The 18,461-nt window shown below is 43.4% G+C and overlaps 1 protein-coding gene across 3 annotated transcripts; it reads left to right on the plus strand.

The window, feature by feature from the left end:
- The first annotated feature begins 383 nt into the window (after nt 1-383).
- tcf20 (transcription factor 20) lies at nt 384-17,446 on the plus strand. 3 transcript variants are annotated; one of them, XM_024271703.2, is made up of 6 exons: nt 384-952; nt 2,290-10,199; nt 10,333-10,426; nt 10,539-10,588; nt 10,699-10,793; nt 16,137-17,446. In XM_024271703.2, exons 2-5 carry the CDS (start codon nt 3,198-3,200, stop codon nt 10,750-10,752), a joined length of 7,200 nt encoding a protein of 2,399 aa, XP_024127471.1. In that variant the 5' UTR covers nt 384-952; nt 2,290-3,197; the 3' UTR covers nt 10,753-10,793; nt 16,137-17,446. The 3 variants fall into 3 exon arrangements, with proteins under 3 accessions (XP_024127471.1, XP_024127469.1, XP_024127470.1); XM_024271701.2 differs by having other exon boundaries at nt 385-952; nt 10,539-10,602; XM_024271702.2 differs by having other exon boundaries at nt 385-715; nt 10,539-10,602.
- The last annotated feature ends 1,015 nt before the right edge of the window (nt 17,447-18,461 follow it).

Below are 18,461 nucleotides of genomic sequence, written 5' to 3' on the forward strand. Positions count from 1 at the left end.
AAATATACCACAAACCAGTGCTCTAAGCTTGTGATCATCCCTAAACTTAAAAGACAAATTTGGAAAATATATGGATAGATAATGATATGACGGTTTCTATGCATTTTAGGGGCTCAGGGGATATGACACCCCAAATTCTCAGCACACCTAGACATGCCACCCCATACCGGGGCTGACTAAATCCTGGTTACACCCCTGCTGTAAATGCATCCTGATGAGTTGACATAAAATCGGAACAAAAGAAGCTCTGGCTGCATGGTTTTACATAGAAAAGGCATTTGCACTTTTTGAATAATCTCGGATTTTACGGAAGAAAAACACGAAAATCAATTATCCAGCAAAAGCTTGATAGAGGGAGGGGCGGTGGAGAGATGTGATGGAGTGAGATGAGGGAGGGGGTGCAGGAATATGAGTGTATGCATTTTCAAGGCGGTCTTTCTGCTGCGAGGAAGGAGGAAAAAAACTGTAGTCTGACAGGAAAACGAATGGCCAATGATCAAAGCATGGAAAGGCTGTTTTAGCGGCTGCAGCTGAACGCCGCGGCTGCTGACGGAGGCTGCACGCCCACAGATGTGTTGGATTTTTGTAGTTAAGGTGGAATCACCTCCGCGGCGCGCGTGAAAGAGGGAACAAGAGCGGGGAGGGGGCGGGGGTGCGTGGACCTCGCTTGGACCCACAGGCGCCCCGATTGTGCTCCGCTCCCATCCTTCTGGAGGTGAGGACAAAAGAAAGGAGCAAGGGGGGAAAACCGGAGGAAAGGCCCGGGATTGTGGGTGTCGTGACGGGGGCCCCCGGATTCTCGCCGCCGCTGGTCGGGGTCGTCTGGACTCCGAAGGCTGAGGCGGGAGCGGCGGAGCGGTCGACTCGAGGCTGGGGTTTCCTGCCACAGCTGCGGGATTGTCACAAAACAGCCTTTCAGTCTTCGAGGGGCCTCGTATCGCTGCGTTTTCAGGTATGCATCCAGGGAGAGTTAGCTAGCCCGTCTCTGGCTGACTTTCCTCCGCCTGGCAAATGTTTATACAAGGAAAATGTCAGTCTGCGTGACGGCAGTTTTTAACGCCGCTCGCTTGATAGAAATGGTTATTTAAGCTAGCTAACCCAGTTGAGTGGCTTTCTGAAGGGGTCACATCTGCACCTAATCACCTCCTTTTAGCAGCTAAACGCTGCTCGGCTGACTCCCCAGCTACAACCAGAGCAGCTCATAATGTTAAATATGACCAGTCTGGAGGAAATGCTAACGACGCTAGCTTGTGTTGCTAGCTGGAATATTTAATTTGCAGTGTCTGAGGTATTTTAGCTAAAGCTAGCCCGAGAAAAGGCAGCCTTCCAGGGCTAATTGCGTTGCGTAGACCTCGCTGTTTGGCTAATGTAGCGACGTTGTGTTGACGGGATGCAAATAAAACAAAGCTAGCATCCGGTTATTCGCACTCATTAGGCTCCAGCAGAGATTATTGGGGTTCTGACAGACCCGTTTTTATTAGCGCCGCTCTCTTCGTGAGCCTGTCCTTCCCCAGTGAGATGCTGTGATTAATTAGTCCAGATAGGGGCTGGGAAATGACTGCATTTTTAAAATCTAAATTGTAATTTACATGTGGGGTTCATTGATCAGCTGTTATTGGCTTGTTTTCCCTGCATTTTATCACGTGTCATTAGGTGGCCTTTGTAAGTTTATAACCTAATTGTTGCAGACAAAGGAGCCTGTATCTTTACTGGCTGTTAAACATACTATATAGGTTGTTTGTATCCCTTTAAGCTGTATTAAAAACAAATGTATCATGTTTGCTTCAGCTTTGCAGTTTATACTGTGTCCACCAGGTTGTTTGTTTACCTGCATCTTGAGCCATCTTGTTGCCATAACTATTTCCTACTTTTCTCCTAAACAAAGCTGCTTCTTATGAACTGGAGGAAACAGCTGAAGCTTGTATTGTTGCAGCCCCAGCCTGCGTAAAAGCTGCCTTCAGAGAGCATATTGGAATCGGAACAATAAAGAGAGTGAAGCATTAGGCAGGCTTTTTAATTAAGCCAGTTGAATGAGCTGCATGAAATAATGTTTACATTACTCTTGTTGTGGAGAACTATCTGCGTTTCATTTGGACTTAAGTGATTATATTGTATTTGATCACAAAAGAAGGATCCGAATAAGGAATTCCTAAATGATGAATGTTTGACTTTGCATCACTTTGTAGGAAGATTATCCTAGAGTAAATATAACAGCTTTGTCATGAACTTTGTGTGAAAAGTGCTTTATGTTTCTAACCCTCTTGTTGTTTTGTCTTTTGTTTCTTACAGAACTGAAGAGCTCTGATCAGCCGCTCATGGAAAACAAACTTCCACGCTTGGATGGACTGAAAAAAAAAGCCAAAAAACAGGAACTGGAATTGATGGAACCTGAAGTGGACTGAATGGATTACAGTTGTTTCATTCAAGTTTCCCATGGATTTATTTAAACTGAAAGGAAGAAAAGAAAAAAAGCTTAAAACATGCTGAAGATGCCACCAAGAAAACTCTGAACACGTTGGGGGGAAAAAGGAGTAAAACTAAGCACGGACCAAATACTTTTTGGATGAATCTGGAGAAACATTTGAGCTGATGAAGACATCCATGGATTCTTTCTTATTGGATGTTTTAGAGAGGATCTGCAATCCAAACTCAGTTTTGTTTCTGGAGCTTTTGTCTCACGCTGGTGTGAGTCAAATCCAGGGAATCGTTCAAATGTCGACAAACTGAAGGGTTAGTTAGCGTAGCAAAGCCGTTTACTTTTTTATTTTAAGATTTAGATTATCAACAATTAATTCAACCCAATTTAATCCTAAAATATCATCTTTTGGTTGAGATGTCACAGTGCAGTGCACCCACGTAAAGACATTTTGGATTCAGAGAACGGCACTGTGATGTGGATCATAATAACACCTTCTCGCCTTTTCGGATTTTGAAATCGGCGCTCCAGTAAGTCTCTGAAAAACCTTTTTGAAGAAGAAAACTTGTTCAACCTCATCGTCTACAAGTTGTGCTCCAAAAAATATTACATTTATGTTCCTTTGCTTCTGTGGATTTCAAAAGATTTCGTGTTTTACTGCCCGGCTGTAGACTTTTTTTATTTTTTTGTGACAGCCATAAACTTTCCAGATTTTGATCGGAGTCATTCCCACCATCATATGGACACTGACGTTTTTTTTTAACCGAAACTTGGACAAATAATGCAAAATTTTTCGAACAGTCCAGCTCCCCCCACCCTCCCCCCTGGTTTCAGTGGAAGAGGTGTGGGTGGACCTTCATATCCCCCTCAGCCGACTGAGCCCCAGATCTCCCCGAGGATGACAGATGACTATGTGGGGATGCAGCAGCAAAGCATGCACAGAGGCCTTCCCCACCCAGGTCAAGCTAGCCACATGCTGAGCTACAGCGCCAGAAGCAGAGTTCTGGAGCCAACTCCAACACAGGGTAACATTCACAGTGGTGGCGGCGGCAACAACCCCTACAGGAAGGACGCTATGGATTATTATTCTTCAATGGGTGGAAAGGACAGACACAGACGAGGAGGGATGAGCTATGGCGGAGGTTTTGGATATCCCAGTATTGATGGGCATGTATCCCACCAGTACCGGCATCCTGGACCTAGTTCTGCCCCTTCTTCTGGCCTGATGTCGCCTTATCCAGTAGACTATGGTTCAAGTGCTGGATCAGGTGGAAGTGCAGGAGCTTTCTCTCCTTCTCACCAGTACAGTATGAATCAGAGCCCATCGATGCAACCAGGAGCTCAGATGCCGCACCGCCAGCACGGGCAGAATTTCCCTGCTGTCCACCACGGACAGCAACATCGCAGCTATCCACACTCCGGGCACAGGATGACCCCGCAGTACCCACAGTACTCTCCACAGGGTGGAGCCTCCACAGGGTCGTCAGGAATGTATAGCCCTCCTCTTCAGCGGTATCTGGATGGAGCTGCTAACACTGGCTTTGATCCCAAAGTCAACAGTTCTCCCAGTGTCAACTCCAGCCTAAACTCTGTGTCAAGTTCAGTTGCTGCTAACAATGTGGGGCTAACGGAGACTGTTCCACAGAGTTACCACGCTTCAAACTATCCAGGATATTCCCCACAGTCACTTCACAAGCAAGCCACGCTACAGCACCGCAACTCACAGCACAGTTTAGGTCCAGCTTACGATACCCCTCTCAAAATGCAGCACCAGGGTCCACCACCAAGCTCTGCTTATGCAAAGCATCATCAAGCCTCTAATGCCAGTATAAGTCAACCACCATCTCAAGAAATAGCAAAATCCCCAATGAATCCCAACGCACAGCAAACCCAGATTAACCAAAACTTTAGCCCAATTTCCAACCCATCCCCAGCTGCTTCTGCATTGCATTCACCAAGCTGTAGCTCCTCTCCATCCCCATTGATGGGGATTTCAGACGCACACGGAAACCCCCCGGGTCTCGGCTCTTCCCATCCTTCTTCATCAAACCCTCGTAGCAGCCATAGTCAAGGTAGACTACTGCAGACTATGCCTCAGTTGAGCCCCACACCCAACTCAAATAGCAGCATCAGTAGTTCTGGTAGTAGTGGCAGCCATAAAGCTCACAGCGTGAATTCCGTCGGAGGGAGCAATCTTCCTCCAACTGGTCGCAACAAAATGAGTCAAGGCGCGGGGATCGGATCCCGCGAGGAGTACTCGGCTTCTGCGCTTGATAAAATGCAAGATGCCGGTCTGAATAGTCTTAATGCCTTGAGCTCACAAGTAGCCAATATACCAAACACTGTTCAGCACATGCTCCTCACTAACACAGTGCTCTCACAAAAGAAGAAAGATGTGGGACAGATGCAGCAGGCCACACACGCTGCTCCGCAGTCCCAACCGAGGAGTCGAAATGAAAGTGTTGCCTCGAGTGCCAGCACAGTCAAAGATGGAAGCGTAGCCGGGACCTCTGATGGCGCCACTCTTGATGTCGGTGTTGATGAAGACTCTTCTTTAGCATCAGGTGGAGCCTCATCGGGGACCAAACTGGAACGAGAAGAGCAACTTTCTGAGGGAGAGCATCAGAGAGTGAGGCAGATGAGCGGTGCGAGCAGTGGATCAGAGACTATTTGCTATAGTCAAACACAGACCGGACAGCCATTAAATATTAAATCCTCTGATATACCATCAAGAGAAGCATCTGCGGCAGAAACTAAATTAAATGAAGCTAACGTTCCATCCCCATCATCATCATCTCCATCCTTTAGATGTCAGACTTCAGAAAACGCTCCAGCTCTGCAATTGTCAACTACAGGGTCCTCATCTCCAGCCTTCACTGTTTCCAGTATTCCTCCTCCTCAATCCAATTGTGTCTTACAAACAGGTTTGACATATAATGACAGCAGTGGTGGGGGGATTAAAACTGAAAATGAAACTACACATGAGAAAACCCAGAAGGTCAGCAACCAAATGCAGCAAGATGCAGAAGTCAATATTCAAAGTGACCAGGACAAAGAAAATAGATTGCACTTCGCATCCAATGCACACAGTAATAAGAAGAAGGACAAATGCGCATCAGAGGAGCAACAAAACACCAGCGGCGTCGGCGTGATCGTCTCAGCTCGCTCTGAAGGAAGTCATGCTGAAAAGAGTAAGCATCACCAAGACAACTGCGTGGAGGAGAAACAGCCACACTCTTACTCAAGGGAGTCCAGTAGTCACAACGGGGAGGAAGGTGTAGACCTGAGTCTTTATTCCTCCCACCACCTGAAATCAAACTCTGGGAGATCTCAAAACCCTCCCCAGTCTGCCCCACATAAATATTCATACCCCGAGTCCACATATGGCTCAGATTTGTCCATGAAGAGCAGAGTGAGGCCTGGACCTGCGGGTGGAATGGAACCAAACCCCAGGTACTTGGGGTACCAACAGTCGCAGCCTGCTTACGGTCCCATGCATCCAAAAGAATCCGGATCTGTAGCCGAGGCTTTAGTGAAGAGGGGCCAAGGTGGCGGACCTAAAGGTCAGGAGGAAAATTCCCAGATGCAGCCATTCCAAAGTCTTTTGCAAGAAGTTCTTCAAGGTTACAATTTAGATCGACGCTACGGTAGACCAGAGCAGGCATTTCCTGCCCATCACCAAATCCAGCAGCAGTTTTCGAGCAGGCACCCGTTAGCCATGACCGAGGGCACAAGAATGCAAAGTGGATTATCTGAGAGTTCGGCTTATTCTGCCCACATGGACAGCTCAGGAAAGCCCCCAAATCAGAGGCATGGAAACGAGGCCATAGATCCTCCATCTTCAGTCAAAACAGAAATGTCCAATGTTAAGGTTTCTCAAAACATAGAAAAAACAGAGGCGGGTGTCTCCCAAAGTCATCTATTACAAGAGTCCCAGCACCCTCCTCCCAAACATATAAACTTAGCCGACTATTCTCTGCCTCATAAAAAAGTGTTATCTAATTTTCCCACTACCTCTTCTGCTGTGCAGGAGCTCCTTTTGCAAGAGCCAGAACCGATAACCGGCCCCATTGGTCAAAGCGAGGCTCAGAAATCATCAGGCTCCACATTAGCCCCATCAGAGAGGCGCTCTGTCATATGTGATGTGTCGCCAAACAGACGCAGCACACCAGAGAGGGACAGGGAGGGTGGAAGGGAGAAAAGTCAGAGCGGAGCCTCTGTGATTCAGCAGCAATTTTCCTCTCCAGCAGCAGCCAATGATCTGAGTAAAAAGGATCCTAAAGAGAAGCAAGTCGGGAAAATAGAAACGGCATCAAAAGAGGCTGGGATGGAGGCTGTAAACGTACAAGCTGAGCATCCTTCTAGCTGTGGAGGCAGCGAAACCGACGTGGAGTATCCGTCCAAATCGGCCCATTCATCGGCTGAAATTGCTGCTGATCCCTTCAGGCGAGGCAGTGTGGATATGAATCCACTGGCTTCTCACTCTGCCAATCCTTTGTCTTCGCCGCCAAGACATCAGTCGTATCTTCACGGCGTTGATCTGTCAACCAGCAGCGGCAGGACTTTTCCTGGATTCCGATACGGTGACGCGAGAGAAGGCGGTATGAGGTCACGTAACAATCCGCACTTTCCCTCTCACCACCCATACCAGCATTTACCCCCTCAGCCTCAAGCCTCAAACAAGCTTCACATGTATCCACACCCCCGCGGCCTTCCTCATCACCCGCATGAAATGAGTGACTGGGTCAAAGCCATGAACAGACCTTCTAAAGAGATGATGATCATGCAGCCTGGCTCTTCTCCTGGAAGACACAAAGCGAGCCAGTCGGAGCAAAGACAGCGAGGAACCGACATGCCCAGTGAGCAACTTGCAGCCAACACCTCGCTCCATCATCAAAGCGGCTACTATGATATAAAAATGTGGGATTCAGCTCACAGCGGAGGAGACAGCACTCGAATGATGGAAGGGGACCCTTACTATAGAATACAGCCCTCCCCTTCACTTCCACCTCCATCTTCTGCTCCCAGAGGTTCACACGGCCCTCCAAAAATTCCTCATAGCCAAAACGCAGCTGAACCTGAGGTCTCCAAGAGCGGTCCAGAGGAGGCCAAACATCCCTGCCAGCCTCCTCTTCCAAGCTCCACAAAGCTTCGGACCGACACAAACACCACTCTCCCACAGCGTCTCACCAAAACTGGCGCTTCAGGAGACACAAACCCGCTAATGCTAAGAAGGAGAGTTCGCTCCTTTATCTCCCCAATTCCTGCCAAAAGGCAACTCCAGGATACATCTCAGCAAAGAGCTGCCACCAACTTAAACCACTCCCCTGGTGTTCAACCAGAACCCAGCCACCACCACGACGACAACCCCTCCAGCTCAGACGTGTCCTGTCCCAGACTCTCCTCCCCTCTGGCAGGAGAGACCTCCTTTTCACAACCTCTGTCTCCATCAAGTGGTCACACAAAGGCGATACCTTCCAGAAAAGGAAGAGGGTTGAAGCTGGAGGCAATAGTGCAGAAGATCACCCCAAATATTAAAAAAACAGTAGGACATGCGGAAGATGAGTCCAATCATTACCCGGGCTTTTCACAATCAGAAATACCGGCATTCAGCGACTCCCAGGAGCCAGACTTGGGACAGTTCTCCAGGGCTGCAGGGGGGGATGATAGTTACATGGAAGAAAGTCACTCGCTGAATGAAATGATTCCTTTTCGAGGAGTCGATGACACTTTACCTCCACCTTCCTTCCCCTGTGAACCCCATCAGACACCTCAAGTCATCAAACCAGATTTTGATTTTGGATTGGGAGCTGCAGTTGCTTCAGCGTCTGGCGATAAGGAAGACTTCACTTTGCTCGGACCATTGCCCCCTCCTCCCCCGCTTCCCCGCCCTGTCCAGGGTTCGCCCCCTCCCTCCTCATCCGCCCTGTCCGATATTCAGCATTTCACCAACACTTATCAGCAGCTGGAGACACGCAGAGGGGAGCAGTCCGCTGCCAATCTTCTCCGGCAGAAACTTCAAGAAACTGGCATGGGATTTGACGATTACCCTGGCAGTGACTACTACGGGACCACCCCTCCCCACCAAGGACACATGCTGAACAGGCATCAGATGTCTTCGCAAAGATCCAGTCTGTCACCACAAGACTCGAAGCCTCTGGACAATGTTGTGCCTAAAGGCTATTTTCCTTCTGGAAAGAAAAAGGGCCGGCCCGTGGGGAGTGTGAATAAACAAAAACGGGCTCAGAACCAAGTTCAAACACAAGCTCCGGCTCAAGTCCAGATACAGAACACCACTCCGAGCGCTCCTCAAACTCCACCCGTGTCCACTCCAGCTGCTGCCGCACTCCCAGCAGCAGTAGCAGCAGCAGCACAGCCTGCCAGCAGCAGCAGCAGCAGCAGCAGCGCCACCCCCACAGCACCAGCTCTGCCAGAGCGTAAAAGCACTCCACCGCCAGACCCGCCCGTTCTAACCCAGGTGGTGAAAGCAGATGTGGAGAGCGAGGACACGCAGCCAGAAGCCGAAGTGAAAGCTGCGCGGCGCAGACGCAGAGGAGTGAAAGACGAGCCCTCGGAAGCGAGGGGCCGACAGAGGAGGAGGAGGAGAGTGGCTGTCCCTCCTACGCCATCAGTGGCCAAAGATGAGCCGGATGAAGCTGTGGGGGGCGGAGGAATTCGAGTTTTCCTGGATCCTAACAGAAGAGGCCCGTTTATCCCACACATACACGTGGAGAAAAAAGTGCCAGAGATCGGGGCAGTGTGCACCATTGTTAACGCAGAGGAGGACAAAATGAAAGGAGAGCGTAGTGCAGTCGGAGGGAAAGCCAGCGGGAGCGGAATAGATTCCCTCCTGACCTCAGCGCTTTCCTCTCAGGTATCCAGGCGAGACAGAGAAGTGGAGAAAAGAGACTCAGACGAGGTGGAAACAACGCTCCAAACGGGCAAAGCGCTTCCCTCCTCTGGTTATGTCGTTTCAGGCCCAGTGATTACAGAGAGTAACCACTCGGGCCGCCTGCTCTGCTGCCTGTGTCAAAAATGGGCAAATTATAAGCACCTCGGAGATCTCTACGGGCCGTACTATCCAGCTGAATATGCCGCAAAGCTTCCCAAGAACCAGCCCCAGATCAGACAGGGTCAGGCTAGCACAGGCAGAACTGGACCAAATTCAGACACGAGCTCCAACGCTTCCAGCACAAACCAAGACACCAAACCACACGGTGCTGACGCCAACAGCCTAGATTTAAACCTGACTCCTGCAGTGAGGACGGCCTCCCCAGCTGGAACAGAGGAGCTGATGTTCATGGCCAACAAGCTTTTTAACGCCACTTCCTCCTCCTCGTCGTCCTCCTCCTCTTCCACTGTTAAAACGTCTCTGACCTGGGATGCAAATGTGGACAGCAGACCCATCCCTGAGCTCAAAAGAGAGCCAGACATCGAGAGTGAGCTGCAGCAGTCACAGAAACCGCCCGCAGAGGAAGCTCAGCAGCGCGCTCAACACAGAAAGCTGACCTCCCATCCTCGCTTCAAAAGAAGACACAAGTCCCGGGAAGACTCCCCCAGGATGGTGCCCTCCAACAGCAAGGCCTCCCTGCCCTTTCAGCCCCCTCCGCCCGCCTTGGACTCCCTGGGACCCTTGGCACAACTCGCTCAGCTGCCCCAGATGCCCCTGGATCCAGAGGAGCTGTGGGTGCATGAAGGATGTATAGTGTGGACCAGTGGAGTGTACCTCGTCAACGGCCGGCTGTACGGCCTCCAGGAGGCACTAGATGGCGCCAGAGAAACAGTAAGCGTGGCGGTTTGCAGCCTTTCAGTTATTTGTGTGTACTGTGAAGTTTGTGAGCTTCTGGAGGAGCTCTCAAGTTTTTTTTAATGCTCCAACCTTGAAGTGTTTTTTTCATTTGTGTGTTACTACTCAGAGCTGCTCGTACTGTGAGATGCTCGGCTCGACCTTGGGCTGCTACAGCAAAGGCTGCACACTACGCTATCACTACCTTTGTGCCATTGAAGCAGGTGGGTAGATGTAAAGAATGGCGTGGCTCTGACCCAAATGTAAGATCAAACTGATTTAAAACAGTTCAGATATTCTCTTTAGTTTTTTTTTTTCATGATTTCCTCTTTCCAGATTGTGCTCTGAATGAGGATAATTTCTCTTTGAGGTGTCCGAAGCACAAGGTAAAGAAGGAGAGGTTGGTTTTCATTTATGTAGTTCTCTGATGATCTTCATTTTATTTCTTTGTATGAAGTCTCACACTACCACATTAATTCTGTTTGTCTTAATTCAGTCTACCCAAAGCCTCCGGCCAGCCAAGGCCGTGGAGCAGTCAGAGAGAGGCTGAGGGAGCCGGAGAGACAGAAGAGACACTTGAACCTGGGATCTGTGAGTTCAAGCTCCTCTCAATGCTTTGTGTCCTTGTGTGCTCTTACATCTTTATCTTTTTTTTCTTAAAAAAAAAAAAAAAGGTTTCAGCTATCTTCGAACCAAATCTCTCTTATTTATTAATTGCTTTACAATAAAGACACAAAAGATAGAAAACCATAAAAAAATGTAAGATAGGATAAAACTATTGATCCTACAAAGGGGAAATTACCTTGCTATCTACGAAAAAAAGCAAATGGCTAATAAAAAAATAGGAATCGATTAAAAGAAAAATTAACGAATTAATCTCAAACCTGGAAAAAATTAACCACGATTAATGGCTATAATTTATTTTTTTAGTCTCAGTATTTTTTTAGTCCGCTATGTGAATAATCACGATATGAAATCACACACGAAACTCTACATTTTAAACATTTGTTTTAAATTACTGCTGTCAATCGATTACAAAAGAAATCTGATTAATCGGGCTTTTGTGTTGGGATGAATCACAATGTTTTACCAGGTAAAATGTATTTGTACAATATGGCACAGTATCAAGGACCATGGATCAAATAATCCACTTTTTGTGAAAAAGTGATTAATCCACAAAAATAGCAAGAATAAAGTACTCATATTGAATATTTATTTATTTTATAAGTGAACCTGGTATAAGTGGGATAATACACAACAAAAATTTTTCACGCACACCGTGGAAGCCTGAACCGCCGAGTTAAAGTGAAGGACCGTTTCTTCGATTAATTTGCATTGATACATATTGACGTAAATTCTTTTTGGTTAATCGCATGTGTTAATGTGTTAATGTTCACAGCCCTACAAAAACTCCACTAAAAATACATTTATAAATGAGTAACACTTTAGATTAAGTGCTGCAAAACACTCAAAATAATGTTAAATATAGTTAATACATTTGTTAAGCTCCTTGATGGACTTTGTAGATAATATTCTCACTTTAAATGTTAATAAATCTTACTAAGCATGTTAAAAAACCTTATTCGGCTTATTGTGCTAAAAATGTCTTACTAACACCCTACAAACATATTGGTAATGTTTGTTAATGTGTTAATAAATCTTGTTGAAGTGTTCCCAAAAAAATGAATAACAACAATATTGTCCAGAGTCTATGACAGGGGCAGGTGAACTTTTTACTTGTCGTCGGAGCAAATCTGTGGTGTGTTTTGGTAATCTGTCCCACAACAGAATGAAATAACATGGAATTTGAACAAAGAAATGCTCTTTTTTATTTAAAAAAAATCATATTTTTAAGAAAGAACATTTTGGATTTTTTTTTCTTATTTTACCAGTATTATGATATCCCTCAGAAAAAAAACTCAAACTGCTAGTAAATGCTGCATTGATGTGCTGTTGGAAGGATCAGAAAAATGTCTGGGCTACTCAGAAATTACACATGAATTTCAGAAAAAAAACAAAAATATCTACATCGAGACACCTGAAATAATGAGAACCAACAATTATCAGTATAATTCATTCTAGTTTCGTGGGCCACATTGAATAGTTTGGGCCGTAGTTTGGCCACCCCGGTGTATGATGAGCTGTAGGGTCTAATAGCTAACAGGAAGAAAGATCTGTGAAAGTCAGGTGTTAGGGCTGCCACAAACGATTATTTCAATAGTCGACTAATCTCTGATTATTTTTTTCGATTAGTCGACTAATCGGTTCGTGCAGCGACTGGATCTAAAACACACATCTTAACCATCATTGGCTTTAAAGTTGAAGTGTTTAAGCTATATGCTAACTAAAAATAAAGACAATAGTTTATAAAGCCTTTAATGAATCATGCAGCTTTTCTCCTTAATTTTTTTCTGGCATTAAGACGAAAGTTAAATGAAATGAGGTCATCTGAATCAACAACAGAAAACTTAGTAAAAGCCTGCAAGTATTTTTTAAAACTTTATGTATATTTACATTGGACATTGGACAATTTTCCTCTTTTATTTTTCTTATGTTTCCCCATATTTTCGAGTTCCGTTAGCGTGTTGTTGTATTGTTGTTGGTACTCCAGCCTACCCTGTAACGTCACTGCCAACTGGCTTTACAACCACTGTGCATGTGTGAAGAGAAGGACAGACCCAGCAGTGCGAACCGTAGTTTTGAGATCAAAACAAGGAAAAAACAATCAAAAAACGATGCTTCGACGACCAAAATAGTTGTCGACTATTTTAATAGTCGACGTAGTCGCGACTAATCGAATAATCGTGGCAGCCCTAGTCTGAAGGAGCTCCTCAATGCTCCCAAAATCCAGAGGAATGAAGATGAGTGTTGAGGATGCGTTCCATTTTCAGCTGCATCTTCTTTTAATCCACTTCAGTCCCAGACTCTAGACGACATCCCAGAACGGAGCTGGATCTCCACACCACAGTCTCCTCAGCCTCTCCTGTGATCTCCGGCAGCATTTTGTTGTTGCCAAGCGACCACAGCTGACTGTGTAAACGATTCACCCTTAGACCGCTTCAGACCCAGAGACTGTCCAAACAGGAGTAGCAGACACATTACTGCCTTCACTTCATGATAGAAAAGTCCATGTAAGTCAAAAACAGGTTGATGATAAGATAACAAAAAAAAACAGGTAACTAGCAGCCTAAAGTGGTGGATAAAAGTATGAACTGGCCGCCTGATCTTCTGACCTGCTCTCATCTATAAGTGGGGCATTTAACTACCGTGAACTGCAAACACATCATAAAGGAAAACATGTGGCTCTAAATTCAGAAAAGCCTCTTAAAGCTGAATAAAAGCCATCAGCTCATCCCTGCTCCCCTCAGGGCTTCTATTTAAATCATGCAGCTTTTGTTCGAAAAGCAAACAGGTTAATAGACTCTATTTGGACTTTAAACCATTTGAAAGCATCACTTGAACTAAACTCAGTTTTGTTCTCATAAATCTTGTTTTCTTCAGGTTTCATTCATTTTGAAGGTCTTCACAGTCAGAACAGCTTTTCACTTCAGTGTTTTTCAGTAACAGAAGCAGCATCTGAACACGTAGTAAAGTTTCACAACTGTCCTCCTTTTTGAATCCTGGCTGGTGTTCAGGAATCTGTTTATGCAGCTTTCATTGATGTGACCCTGATGTCCTCACATCTGTTGTTCCATCACATTCAAACCAGCCTCCTGTCACCATAGAAACACACTTTATCCCATCTTCTTTTAGTTTGTCATCAGAGGATTTGTTATCCTTATGAAAGGTGTTCATCATATTCAGGTTTCAGCATCTATAAAACAGGAAATTCTGGTGGATTTTAAACATTTTGGTTTGTCAGAAACTTGTGGGCCTCATTTACAAATATTTGTTTTAGATTTCTCTGATTTTTTTTCTTCTTTTTACTTGTTATGCTCTCAGGAAGCAGAAATGTTTGCGTCCCGTTCCTCTGATTTGTTAGTTTTTGAATGAAAACAGGCGGTTGTCTGTTCTTCCTCAAAAACACAGAAACATGTCTCATAAAAGGACATAACACCTTAAAACAATTATATAATAATGCTATTGGGGGAGTGGGGGGTGGGAATATAGATATGTGGATCCCCAACCAAACTGACCAGCACAAATAGAGGTGATCATACGGCAGATGACACACCTCCTCAGATCACACAGGACAGAGTATAGTTAAAATAAAATTCACTAAAAGCTAAAAGTAACCCCAAAAAAACTTCTTGATTGATTATACATGTCAAATTTATGATTTTGTTCATAATTGGAAAAAAAAAAATGCAATTTCCGATAATGTTTAAGAATTTGAATGATCTAAAGGAGCATCCCCTCTTCAGTGTTTGGAGCATCAAAGGCTTCCTTTATCATTTTTTCCCTTATTTCCTGTTTTTGAGGTCATGTGTTTTAAGAGTTAGATTTTTATCTGCCAAACATCACTGCTGATGAACAAACAGGAAGTTTGACGTCTGTCTGAAACTGAAAACACCTCCTCACCCCAACAAGTTTTCTGTGAATTAGCAGATTCTAATGTGCAGACATTATTGTGCATCCCTTGAATAAATAGTAGAAATTCTTCCAGCACATTAAGGGTGTGTTCAAACTGGAAAAATGATTCAGTCCGATTGGAAACGAATGGAAACCCCCTCGAAAGATGGGTCAGAGAGAGGGTCCTGGCCTCAGACCAAGGTTTGCTTGTTCGTATTCAGACTGAAACTTTGATCCAAATTATTGGAGGAAACGAACTGTGTTTCACTTTGAGTAGACAAATGTGTCCAGTCTAAATACATGCTAAAAAATAACCAGATAAATCATTCTCACATGGATTTTTTTTCGTGCAATTTTGCAGGTTTTTGTTTAATTTTTATAGGGTTTTTTTTTTTTTGTTTTTTTTTTTTTTGCAGCACACTGTTCTGCATCTTGATTGGCTGTTGACCGTGTCAATAAATCTCCTTTACATAATACGTTAAGTTTGAAAAATTTGCATATATTTCAATCAGATGTTTGTGTTCCTTCTATAAAACTTGACTTATGTTTCTATGAAGGTTTGAACTTTAAGATTTTAATATGAAAAAAAAGTATGAAAATGTTCAAGTATGTTTGAGAAAAGTGTATAAAGCAGCCATGTCCTGAGTCTGGCCCGCGTTCAGATTTTCAACGGGCTCAGGCTCCTGCCATAAAATCAAAACCATGCATCCCCCAGCATTTTCTAAAACCTGTGTCTTCGATTTCTGGATTGTGATTGGCTAAATTCTATTTTTGGTTTTGGACACTATTGGTATAAAGTGTGTAGTGAGGGTTTAGCAGCATTCAAAACATCTGTTGTGAGTTTTTATGGAACATACTCCTGTAATAAATGAGGGAACACTGTCGCCCATTGTAGCAGAGGGAAGGTTTCATGTTTAACCCCTTTAACGCCAGGTATAAAAAAAAATTATCTTATGTTTTTGGTTTTAAGTAGATGTTACATTTAGGTCATTTTAGAGCCAAAGTGGTTTGTTGCAAATAAAGTGTTAAGAATGATACAATAAAAATGCTTTGAGGAGTAAGCTTTTTACAAAAATGTACTTGAGTAAATGTCAGCAATTACCCATCTTTGCTGCTCAGTACACAGAAAAACAAACCGCTTCATCTTCATCAACATGGAGATTTTTTTTCTTTTGCTTTGTGAGGGGCCTTCACACTAGTGTTGTGCTGGAGTTTGTTTTTGAACTCCTTCTATGAGGCACCGTCTTGTATTTAAAAAGCTGCAGGTAACACTTTGAATCAGGCCCTGTTCTCGTTTGAATTAGTACATTTACGTTATTTCTCTCTAGAACTTGTTCAACATAAAAGTCTCTTTATATTTGTGTCTGTAGAAATGCATGCAGATCCAAAAGCTTTAATGACTTCATTTTTTTTCTCTTCTAGGTTACTTTGGACAGTAGGAGTCTGGGAAGCAGGAGATCAACTAAAGGGAATGTACAATTTCTTTACCGGAATCAGCATTATTTACATCCAAGACAACGGAGAACAGATTGTTTTTTTTTTAAAAACGAAATCATTGATCTTTAGTTAAAAAAAATAAAGAACAAAAACACAGAGGAACAAGAAAGAGACTTTGATCAAAGTGGGATGGAATGAGACATCAAGACCAACAAAGGAATTAAAGGAACTTTGATACCAAGAACAAAAGAAGCAGACCTTCTCTCTAGGCTTATTTTCATTTCTCAGACACCCTTTAGAGTTTTCGCCTCTTGTTTAACATCATCTTCATTATCGTTTCATTTGTTTGCTTTGAAGAAGTGAACTGGGAGAAAGTTGGGTGTCCAGTTATTACTTTAATCCCTATTATCATTTTGTATCCTCATTAGTATTTACTCATATCAAAGGAAACAGATGTATCTCACATTGTATTTAGTATTTACAGTTTTTTTTTTGCATTCCTAGAGAAGGAGAAGTGTTGTCTGGAATGTCAGGGTCAAGTTTACCACAAAGACATTATTGCCTTGGAGAATGGACATCTGTTGCCTTTAAAAAAAAAAAAAAAGAAAAAATCCTGTATGAGTGAAAAGGAGCGTGTGAGGACAAAAACATGTCTGAGTCTTTGATTCCATTTTGGTCCTTTTGAAAAGTGTTCTTATTTTTCATCGCTGGGGTTTTTACGGTACAGATAGTATTCATGAAAAATTAGATGAAAGGTCTTATTTTTCAAAAACAAAATGTTACAAGAGATGGAGAGACACTCGGAGCAGAAAAAGGCAAAACCGTGGACGAGCGTTTGCCACCTTTATCAAGCGGACAGAAGAAAGCTGGAGGAAAATGAAAAACTTTCTTCTGCGTGAAACTTTGTATGGGACTTACTTTTGACTGACACGAGACATGGATGGATCCCTTTTGGAGCTGAAGCTCGAAGGAGGAGCGAGCGTCACACCTGTGACCGCGCCAGCTTTCCTGGTCGGTGCAAACCGGGCCAAACCAAGGACTTTTGAATGGTTTGAATGTTCGGTCACACAGCAGCCGTTCAAACACGAGGCGCTAAATCCATTCAAACCAAGCATTGCCATCTGATTTAAAAGTGAGTCATACATGGTGTCGTCTTTCTCATTTTTTATTGTTATTCTTGTAAAAAAAAAAGAAAAAAAGGTCAAAGAAAACAGTTACACTATCAAAAACATGCTGTATTACAAACCTGTCAATATGTATATGAATTATGAATACACTTAAAAATGCTTCAAGTACCTTCTTGTTTATTCTGGAACCTTTTTCATTTCTTGTTAAACCAACAATTATGAGAGGCAACAAGTCTCCATCTGTATTTACTTTTTTCTGAGAAAAAATTGTAAGGACTCATTAGTGCACTCGCATTTGACAAGTCATCTAATTTTCCTCCTAGATTAGGTCGACTGTGTTTCAGGATTTTCCAAACCCTTCATTTATTTCCAAATTATATATATAAAAAATAATCTTCAGTTTTCCTCTCAAAGTGATGCCTAATTAAGTGAGTACTGGATTAAATGTTATGTTACAAATTAATGACGTACAGTATGAAGAGGTTAATACGAAGGTTTGGTTGGCTGATTATTTCTTCAATAGATTTATTTCAAATTCAAAATTCTAGTTTTGAGGATTTAATTTACATTTGTGTCGAGTTTGATCTAGTTACTTTTATTTTTTTGCGATTTTAATTCCAAAACAAAAAAGTATTTTGAGTAACAAAGATGAAACTGTCTTAGATATGTTTATGCTGTACAGATAATCTCTGACATCATCCATGGGATTATAGATGAAGTTTTCATCAAGACAGTCAATTAGGGCGGGACAAAGTGAAATAACTCCTTTGTTGGTTGTACTCGACACAAACTACTAAAACATAAACATGAGTTTAAAAAAAAGACCTGTTTAAAAAATTACCCCACACAATTATTATCAATCTAAATATATTAAACATCAGACATTTTTTTGAAAGCAGACTCCAGTTTGTTTTGGTAGTAAATTTCATGAAGATTATTAAAATTGGCAAAACAAAACAAAAAAAACACAATTTCATTTATAAGAGTTAAAGCAGCAGGAGGAACAATTAAGATTAAACATACACTAATATAAATACTTTGAAATATTTAAATTCAATTGCTTTATGGAGCTCCCCCTTGTTACAGATTGAACACCTTTTACTCTTTATATGTTTTTCTGTTCCAGTGTGTGACTATTAACTCTACAGAGCTGTAACGATATCAGTGTTTGATAGGAACTTTG

This window comes from Oryzias melastigma, linkage group LG8, assembly GCF_002922805.2.
Source record: "Oryzias melastigma strain HK-1 linkage group LG8, ASM292280v2, whole genome shotgun sequence".
In the NCBI taxonomy this organism is placed as follows: Eukaryota; Metazoa; Chordata; class Actinopteri; order Beloniformes; family Adrianichthyidae; genus Oryzias; species Oryzias melastigma.